We start from the raw sequence: 10,497 nt of genomic DNA, 5'->3' as shown, positions 1-10,497 counted from the left end.
ATTGATGAGGAATGGCTAGCGGAACCGCTGGGTATAATCTTAGCGTCACTTTCACTACGCACTGGAGGTATTTCAACCTCACTACATCGGATTCAATCACTTGGCTGCCTTGATATATCTAGGTTTACAACCCACTCTAACCATCTCTTTCGCTAAGCTAGATATATTTTATCGTGGGGCCATTACATTTGTTATATAAATTTAAAAGACAATATACCTTGTCCATGAACCTATGCAGTCCGTTACCATTTCCATTTGTCTAATGCTCCTATAGTTCTTTAGATTTGTCTAATGCTCCACCGCAGTTATCAGGTCTACTAATAAATCCTTGAAACCTTTGAAATCGCCATCCAAATCATCGTCATAAAATGTCCTCCCCGCCAGTATCCGCCAAATTATATTGGAGTTGAGAGTAGAGAGGGCCTTGCTAATATTCACACCCATTATTCCGCTCTCACTCTCCTCCCAAAGTGAACGGATCATCGCAGATACTTCTTCCTCTCGCACACCCTTGAACGACTCAATTCTTTTGGCACTCAGCAGTTCTAACACGCATATTTTCTTCATTTCCCTCCAGTGATCTCCATACGGAGCGAAGGCCACATCTTTAGAGTTGGAAAACATTAATCTCCCAGCGGCTTTTGGAGGTCGGCTGGCAAAAATCAAGTCATGAGTTTTGAGAAACTCTTTGGCTATGTCAGAAGAAGAGACGACGACGGTAGGGAGAGAGCCTAAGCGCAGAAAGAGAATGGGGCCATATTTATCAGCAAGGGCTTTAAGAGCACGGTGAGCAGGAGGGATCAGTTGGAAGAGATTTCCGACGATTGGCCATGGAAAGGGACCTGGAGGCAATCTGGCCCTAATCCTTCTCTTATGCAATAAGAGTATGAAAAATAAACACAGAAATAAACCAACCATAGCTGCTGTATTGGCAGGCAGTGTAATATGAAATTCCATGTCGGACACACGTTGGTAACTGACACGCTGAATGAAAGGCAGAAGCGTATGGTATTTATAGCCGCCATAAGGTCTATCAAAGCTCAGTTTATCCCGATAATATGCGTGAAGGTAAATGGTAAGTGAATTTCAAATAATCGTGAAGCAAATGGTAAATAAATTTCAAATAATTCAAAACCATGCACAAATCTATTTTATTGGATCTTAAGAAAATATTAGATTATTCAGAATTCTTCGATATTTTATTTTTAGGCTAAAAAACAGTAAAGAAATTATTTTGTATGTGATATTTTATTTTTAGGCTAAAAAACAGTAAAGAAATTATTTTGTATGTTAAATTTTCTTATGGTATGAAAGTTAAAAGCCTTGTTTATTTGGATTGATGGTGCTTTTAGAATGGTTTATTATTTGTTTTTATTTCAATAATATTCATTTTTAGTATTATTTAAAACAAAACAAAAATTTAATTTTTAAAATTGACATTGATTGTATTTTTTTATAATATTTTAGTTTTCTTTTTTCTTCTCACATGTCCATTATTTTTCTAAAATTTTGAAATAATAATAATTTTAATATTATTTTTATTTTGGAAAATCATCTCTTTTTTTATTTAGCAATGGTTTAACTAAGTCAATACATCCCTGAGCTGAAAGTAGGGATTTTGGCTAGAGTTGAAAGTAATTTTAGGAAACCTCTTTGTTTCCATGATGTTTAACTTCTTCTTATATACAAGATACCTAGTCATAGCCATGCTTTCAATGGGGAAAGACTATCTTCAATCCTGAGGACATGATAAGGAGTGTTACATTTAATCTTGCTATTTTAGGTTATGAACTACCTTAAGGTGTGCTCTATCCTCCTCCATGTATCTTTATAGATATTGCAGCCATGAACTTCACACCCTTATAAAATAAAATAATAAGAGTGATAAGAGTCTCAAGGAAGAGCTTATTTTTATTCCATATCTAAAAATATGCAAACTTATAGTTATTTTCAAGCCCATAATAAGTTTTCTATCCTCCATTTATTCTTTTCTCACTGTGATAATACTGAATGGACTTATGATGGATATAGATTCAAAGATATTTGTACCGTGGAACTTCTTCCAAGTAATTGTTGTAATATATGAAAGTACCATAAGTAATTTTTTTTAATTTAATTGTCATGAATTTAGTCTTGACAATATTAATGGTCTCAATGACTCCTAATCAAAAAGAAGATATCAATAACATAAAGGAAAAGGGTTACAACAATATTATTGAAGTGTTGTGCCATCACAATCTATATCTTCAATTAAATCCATTTAAAATTTACAATAAAATAAAATCACCTTAATCAATTTTTTTGTTATTGATATCCTATAAATGATATTTTTATATTTTATGTGAAACTATTGGTTCTTAATACATCATAATGTTTTGTAAAAATATTATGTCTTAATATTAAAACAGAGCATCAATACCTTTTTAAAATAAAATTAAAAATTATATTTTAAATAATATATATATATATAAAATTAATTTTTTTAATTAATTTTATATATACTCTATTAATATTTGAAAATAAAATATAAACAATAAAAAAAATATTACATTATATTTTACACTTTAAAAATTTTTAAACATGAAAAAGATTGATCACTCTGTGATGTGAATCTTTCTAATTTTTGAAAAGCTCTAATCATTATATGTCAACTGCATGCTATGCCTTAAAAAGAAATAAGTAATCAAAAGTCTAAAGCATCTCTGAATACAACAAAAAACAAAAACGTCTCTTTGAGGCAATCACACACTCATGTGAACCCATTGATTTTATCATATGGAGACGCTGCATCCCGCGATCATTATCTCTAGTACCAAGAAAAGCGATGTAACGATGTAAAAGGAGGCCAAAGTCGTAATGCATGAGCTGTCCAAAATAATATTGGAAACTGACCAACGTCGTTTTGGCAGGAAGCATTTTACATTTTTGGCAAATTTTATCGTCTATCCATATAGTTGAAAAATTATACCATTTTCCATGGTTGTGATCTGTGTTTCACGCTTTTGGAATGGTTATATTGAGTAGAAGGGTAGGATTTGGTTGGTTGTAATCAAATAATATTTTTTTGAAAGTTTTATAGATGTTAAAGTATAAGCTGCAGATAATATTAATAATAAAGAAATAATGACGAGATGAATAATTTACATAACATGAATTTTATTTGTTTAAAGACTAATATTGTGTAAGATATTAATAATAGAGAAATAATGACGCAATGAATAATTCACATAACATGAATTTTACATGTTTAAAGACTAATATTGTGTAAGGTAAGCTATTTTATTTATCAAGCAGAAATTTCAGCTTACAACCCACTCCACCCATCTTCTGGGCTGCCTTGATATATCTAGGTTTACAACCCACTCTAATCATCTCTTTCGCTGCGCTAGATATATTTTATCCTGGGGCCATTACATTTGTTATATAGATTTATATAAGTTTTAAAAATGAACAGTGTTATTCAAGCTTCCAAAATATCCACATGATGTAACTTTTTGCTTTTTTACAATTGTTTTTAATTTTGTTGTCATAAATTCCCCCAATCGGGATGAGTGCGGTGTCAAAGGTGCCGGACCTGAGTGGACATGGACTGGACAGTGAAATTCATTGCAACCACACCCCACATGCTCAAGGTAGGGAGTGCGGTGCCCTCTACCTTGATTGCATGGGAGGTGGGCTGGCAAGGTGGCAGAGGACGACATAAGGGAAGGTGGCGAAGGGGGAAGGTGTCTTGGACGTGCAGGGAAGGTGTAAGGTATAGTGGGGAAGGAAGGAGAAGCAAAGCGGAAGGGAGGAGACGCAGCGAAGGTTGAGGGCAAGCGTCGACCATCAGGTATGTCTTCGTTGGGTTCCAAGGGAAATCCCATGAGTTGGAGAGAAAGTTGTTGGGAAGGACCGAGGTGCACGAGGCCACTCTAATGAGGCTCAGCTTAACCAGGGAGAAACTAGGGTAGACAAAGGGATATTTCGCCTGGCTCTGCATTGTTTTGACTCTGCTCTTGAGCAGAAGCTGGGGCTATGACATGGTGGGCACCATGAGGAGCCTCAATACAAGGCCGCTCTGGAGTGACCAGCCTTCAAGTTGGGATGTTAGCAGGGTGGGAAATTGGCTGAGCAAACCCGAGAAAATGGCCAGGCAGGACCATAAGGGAATTTCCAGGGACCCCGGGGGGCATGAGAGGTGAAGAGATGAGCTAAAAACGGACTGGAACTAGCATGCAAAGGCAAGGGTCAGCAGGTATGGGAGCACTAGCAACACTTGGCTACAAATGGGCCTGTGAGCTAGGATATGGCTGCAAGAGGGTGACCAATACCAGAACCAAGGTAAGGGTGCAAGGCAGGGAGATAAGCTCAGGTACTCCTGCCTAATTTCCATAACCACTGCCCACCTGTGAGCATAGGAAAGGATAAGGGAGCAGAAAACGACCACACAAAGGAAAATGAAGAACAAGAGGGAAACATGATGAGTGATTCAGAACTAGAAATGGATCAGGAAATGAACTAGAGTGAGATGGAAACAAAAGGAAATGAGCTACAGGAGATTCTGGACAGAGAAAACCTAGATCTAGAAGGATTCCTAAATCAGGGAACTTCGGGAGGGGTAGAATCACTACCACAAGAAAAGATCAATAGAATACAACAGTTATTCCTTTGGAAAACTCAAGCCAAGGATTTGGAGGAAGGAAACAACACTAAAAGATAGATAAATGAAGGGGGGAAAGCAGTCAAAACTACTCCAGGGCTAGCTCTAAGAAACCCAGTAAAAAAAAGAGGCAGGAAAAAGCAAAACGAGCTACTGATGGAATGTGGAAAGCTCATGGTAGACTCAGCTAAGATGAAAGATCTAACCAGTTACTCCTTTACCAATATTTAATCATGAAATTTACAACTTGGAATATTAGAGATCTAGGCAGTAAGAGAAAACAGAGATTGTTGAATAACAAAATGCAGCAAGTAGCCACAGATATAATTTTTGTCCAAGAAACGAAATGCTCTATTCAAAAGTTGAGACAAATACATAGTAAATGGCTCAACAGATTTGAGCTTCTAGAAGCTAAAGCTAAAAACATAGCAGGGGGCATCCTCACTCTCTGGAATCCCCAAAAGATTGGAATAATTGATGCGGAGGCAACAAGGAATTATTTATCGGTGGTCATACAGCCTGTGGGAGACAGGGACACTTACCTAGTAACGAATGTTTATGGCCCCCAAAGGTTAGATGACAAAATTCAGTTTTTAACCTCCTTGGTGGATCTCCGGGCCAGGCATCAAGGGTCACCATGGTTCATAGGAGGAGACTTCAACATGATCAGATCTCTCTCAGAGAAAAAGGAGGACACTAGAGCTCTCAATAAATATTCCTCAACCTTCCAAATCTTTTCAAAAGACATGAAACTTATCGATATTGAAACAAATAATGGCTTCTGCACTTGGAATAATAAAAGAGGAGGGGACTCCCAGGTTGCCTCCAAGTTAGATAGATTCATGATCTCTGAGGATCTCATACTTTTAGACAAGGAAATAATGGTAGAAATTCTACCTTTTGGAGGCTCAGATCACTGGCCGGTTCAAATGGAGATCAAAGGCATAGGTACCCCAAGAAATCGACCTTTCAGATTTGAAAATATCTGGCTCTCACATCCATATTTTAGCAGTAACATTGAAAAATGCTGGACAGAAGATTTATAGATTTAGGGATCTTCAATGTTCATGATGCACAAAAGATTAAAGCACATTAAGATGAGGCTAAAAGACTGGAACAAGAATGAATTTGGAAACCTTTTTGCAGGAAAGAAAGCGGTTGAAAACAAAATCCTGAAACTCAACCAAGCTTTAATCAAGGAAGGATTTGACAAGGAACAAAATAATCAGGTAGAGAAGCATCATCAAGAATGGGAAGAGTTGTGTAAACAAGAGGAAATTTTTTGGAAACAAAAATCCAAAGTTCAATGGCTAAAGGAAGGAGAGCGCAACACTAGATTTTTCCACAGATCCACAATAGCCAATAGGACTCATAACAAGATATCTTCGATCAAGGACGAGGACGGGCAGAATCACCAATCCCATGTGGATATAGAAGTTGTGCTAGTAAGACACTTCCGAAGTATTTCCCAGGAAAACTCCTTAGAAAGGGAACCTTTCATCAAAGACTTCACCAAACACATCCCCAAGCTGGTTTCCAGATAGGACAACAGTAATCTAAACAGACCGGTAATAGAAAGGGAGGTCAGTGAGGTTCTTAAGGAGATGTAAAATGGTAAAGCTCCAAGTCCAGATGGATTCAACATAGCTTTCTTCAAATTTTGTTGGAACATAGTCAAAAAGGACATTGTAAAGGTCGTGGAAGATTCCAGGCTGAACAGAACCATTTGGAAAGCTCTCAACACCTCCTTCATCGCCTTAATTCCAAAGCAAGATAATGCACAAACGCGAGAGAGATATAGGCCCATAGCCTTATGCAATGTAGTATACAAGATAATCTCCAAGGTAGTGGCCAACAGACTCAAACCTTTGGTACCCACACTGGTTTCAAGGGAACAATCTGGGTACTGGAAGGCAGACAAATTCTAGATAACATCATTCAAGCCCACGAAAGTTCACTCATTAACCAACAAAAGGAAAGCAGGCATGATAATGTAACTGGACATATCCAAAGCGTATGATAAAGTAAATTGGACATATATCAAGAAAATGATCAGCGTGTATGGTTTTTATCATAATTGGATCAGATGGGTTATGGCCCTCGTGACTTCCTATAATTTTTCAATTTTAGTCAATGGATCACCCTCTGAACTTTTTCTTCCTTGTAGAGGACTTAGACAGGGGGATCCGCTCTCTCATTTTCTTTTCATCCTCATGATGGAAGGGTTGGGGTGGTCCATTAAGCATGCCAAGGCAGCAGACAAAATTCGAGGACTCCAATTATCGGAGAATGGTCAAGTCCTGACCCATCAATAGTTTGTAGATGATACCTTGTTACAGGGCATTCCCACAGTCAAGGAAGTGTTGGCTTACAAACAAATTTTGAATGACTTTTCCTTGGCTACAAGTATGGAGGTCAATCTTACCAAGTCAAAAAAAAAAAATCTTTAACACTCGCATTGCTATTCAGAGAAATGTTTCCATAATTCTTGGCTTTCAAAGAGAGTCCCTCCCCTCTAAGTATTTGGGAGTTCCACTAATGGCCAAACCTTTACATAAGAGCATATGGGAACCATTAATAATAAAGATGCAAGATAAGGTCAAAAAATGGACATACAGGTCTTTAAATCTGGCTAGTAGACTGGTCCTTACAAAGGCAGTGCTCCAAGCTATCCCAATCTTTATGCTTTCAGTTCTCCCTGTGCCAAAAGGAGTCTTACAACAATTTAACACTATTCAAAGAGACTTTCCATGAGGAAAGGAGGAAACAAGGAAAAAATGGGCTTTAGTGTCATGGTAAAAGATTTGTAAACCTAAGAACCAAGGAGGTCTAGGATTGGATGATCTAGAGATTCTCAATAAGGCTCTTGGGGCCAAGCATTGGTGGTGGTGGGTAAAGGATCCCAAAGCTCAATGGGAAAGAATTTGGAAGGAAATATATGCCAGCTCTTGGCACTATTCCTAGCTAATAAGAATGTCAGGGAATATGAAGGGCTCTCCCATATGGAATAAGGCCTGGGAGAACAGAGAGGTTGTTCAGAAAAACAGTTTCTGGGAAATCAGAGATGGAGATTAGGCACTATTCTGGGAGGATAAATGGCAACAAGAACAAATTCTCTTGAAAGAAGAATTTTTGGGCCTCAAACAAGAAACAAACAACCAAGGTATGGTAAAGGTAAAATACTTTTGGGACAATGCTCACAACACAGGTAAATAGAGAAGATGGAAGAAGATAGATGGCAAAGAGGACAGCACCCTCAACGGCCAAGCAGAGACCCTAAAAAAGATGATGGATCAGAGGATGATTCTTATCACAGAAGGGCACGATCAAATAAGATGGGGTAACAACAAAGAGGTCAACTTCAATATCAAGGAAGCTAAAGATTTTTTTTTGGATTGTAGGTTTCTGTGGAGTGGTTTTTGAGAGGTTGAATTCGGATAATCCACAGTATTCATCTTATTTCTTTTGTCGACGTTTCAAGTCCTGATGATGAGTCTTGCTCTAGGCTCGAAACGTCGACAAAAGAAATAAGATGAATACTATGGATTATCCGAATTCAACCTCTCAAGAAGCTAAAGATATTCTCCTATGGCTGGAATCCCAAGGCGCGGTCAGAATTTGGCAGAAACTATGGAGAAGCAAAAGCTAGACAAAGATCAAACTCTTTCTATGGTTGGTTCACCACAGGAAAATACTAACCTGGGACAATATTAGAAAGAGGGGTATTCTGGGGCCCTCCAGATGCCAACTCTGTGGAGAACAAGAGGAGACTATGGAACATCTTCTCAATAGTTGTATTTTCACATCCAAGTTATGGGATTTCTTTGCCAACATCTTCAATCAGTCTGACAGAGACAAAGACATTATAACTAACACCCTACACAGTTGGAGAAATTATGGTTCGGATAATGAAATTCTTAACTCAACCTGGGCTCTCCTGCCAAGATTCATAATATGGAATGTGTGGAAAGAGAGGAACAAAAGAATCTTCAAAGAAGAGAAGAACACCTTTCCTCGCCTGCTGGAGCAGATCTTGAAACAGTTAAAAGAGACAGTAAGCACAACAGTTAGGGATCTACCCAAGAATCCTCCCTCCAAAACAGAAGTGAGAATACTCAAACAGTTAAACTTGCAGGGGCTCATTCCACAAGAACTGGATAGGAAAATAAGCATGAAGGAAAAGGCCAAAGAATTTTGGATTCCCCCTCGGAAGGTTTTCTGAAATATAACATCGATGGAGCATCAAAAGATAACCTGGGAATGGCCGGCTTTGGAGGAGTTCTTCGAAATGAACATGGAAACATCATCTCCCTTTTCCATTGTCATTTAGGAAAATCCACCAACAATATGGTGGAACTAATAGCACTGGAGCAGTGCTTAGAACTTCTGAAACAAGAAAATTGCCAGAATGTGATGATAGAGGCAAACTCAAAGTTGGTCATCAATGCGGCCAAGAAAATTAGTCATGGATTAGGGCCTGAAAAAGCTACAAAACACTGGAGGTTACTAAGGGTGCTCCATAAGATTCAGGATCATCTGCAGGAACTACGCACACTTAAATTCTGCCATGTATGTAGAAAGGCTAACAAGTTGGCTGACATTCTAGCCAACCAAGGGGTCACTTGCAAAGATAGTAGAGCTTCGATGAGTTGGATGGCAATGCCTCAGAATGACCTAAAAGAACTTTGCCATAACCAGGCGGAAGAAGACAAACAAGGGTATCAGAACAACAATAAGGAAAACAACAGGCAATGAGTAGAGCATTCCAGAATCTTCACTTTTGGTCAGACAGGACTAGGGAGGTTAGCACTCCAGAGGCGGTCTCAACAAAGACGGAGGGTGCAACAATGAAAGTCCCTAAAGGAGGGGGTCCAGTTCTCACTGTCAGGAGCATGGCAGAGAAGATTGATCGTCGACCCTGTTCTGGCAGCTCAATCCCCCTCTTTTTCCAGGAGTGGGAGTTAAAACCACCTCTCGAATGGTTTTGGTGCGATCGCACCACTTTCAAGCTGAAGGTAGTTTTGCAGTTGGGGCAACGATTCCATTCACCTTTTGACACGTGGATGAGGGATGGCGGTGAATACCATCACACATTAACCTTCGGTTATTTCAGGCGTGCGATAGTGAGCACCACCGTCTGATCTTCGTAGGCCCGATCAACGATCGGGATGAAGTGGGCAGTTTGGTGGGACTGGGGGATTAAACTTCGGGCTACTTTATGGAGCGATATGCTTCTCCCACGTTGGATTAAAAAAGTGAATGAACGGCAATGATGAAGTGACTTTTTATGGGTTTGCTGGCAAGGGTTTTCGGGGGGTGGGTTCATGCTTCCTGCGATTCCCGATGCTTGTTTCTGTTGATTCTCGAAAGTATTACGAATGTACTTGCTGAGTTTGATGGACTTAAATTTTTTAGGTCTTCTTTCTTGTCCGACTTTCTCCACTCTGCTGGAGGAATTAGGTACACGTTGTAAATTATGTCTGGTTTAAAGAAATAGAAGGTTCGTCTTTTGTTTAAGCAAAAAAACATTAATAGACTTGTTTATTTGATGGTGTTTTTGCATGAAGTCCAAAATAAAACTCTGCCCACTTCCAGAAGAGATCAAAATATGGGAAACTGATGAACGTCATTTTGTCAAGAAGCGAAAATTATTACACCGCATTTTACATTTCTGCCAAATTTTATCGTCTATCAATATAGTTGAAAAATTATACCATTTTCCACTTTTGTGATCTGTGTTTCATGATTTTTTTACGAGAAAAATATACCAAAGTTCGAACAAATTATCTGAAGCTCGTTTATCATTCAGCCTCTTTTTGGTTATGTAAATCCCATATTAGCAAATTTATATAATA

At 38.4% G+C, this 10,497-nt stretch overlaps 1 protein-coding gene and 1 pseudogene across 1 annotated transcript; one reads left to right on the top strand and one right to left on the bottom strand.

Moving 5' to 3' along the window:
* Nucleotides 1-288: 288 nt before the first annotated feature.
* On the bottom strand, nt 289-957 carry LOC149252264 (cytochrome P450 750A1 pseudogene; annotated as a pseudogene).
* Nucleotides 958-8,902: 7,945 nt separating this feature from the next.
* Nucleotides 8,903-9,397, top strand: LOC149252263 (uncharacterized). Its single transcript, XM_089454112.1, has one exon. The coding sequence runs from the start codon at nt 8,903-8,905 to the stop codon at nt 9,395-9,397; it is 495 nt and encodes a 164-aa protein (XP_089310238.1).
* Nucleotides 9,398-10,497: the final 1,100 nt, after the last annotated feature.

The sequence above is a fragment of the Pinus tabuliformis genome, chromosome 7 (genome assembly GCF_031772625.1).
Source record: "Pinus tabuliformis cultivar Carrire ecotype Pingquan chromosome 7, CPIR1, whole genome shotgun sequence".
NCBI classification, from domain to species: domain Eukaryota; kingdom Viridiplantae; phylum Streptophyta; class Pinopsida; order Pinales; family Pinaceae; genus Pinus; species Pinus tabuliformis.
Note: the sequence above shows the minus strand (reverse complement) of the source record. Positions and strands in the feature narration are given on the sequence as shown.

Bases quoted from the DNA above. Each gene is read 5' to 3' on its own strand.
- LOC149252263 (XM_089454112.1), top strand. From the start codon at position 8,903: ATGGCCGGCTTTGGAGGAGTTCTTCGAAATGAACATGGAAACATCATC.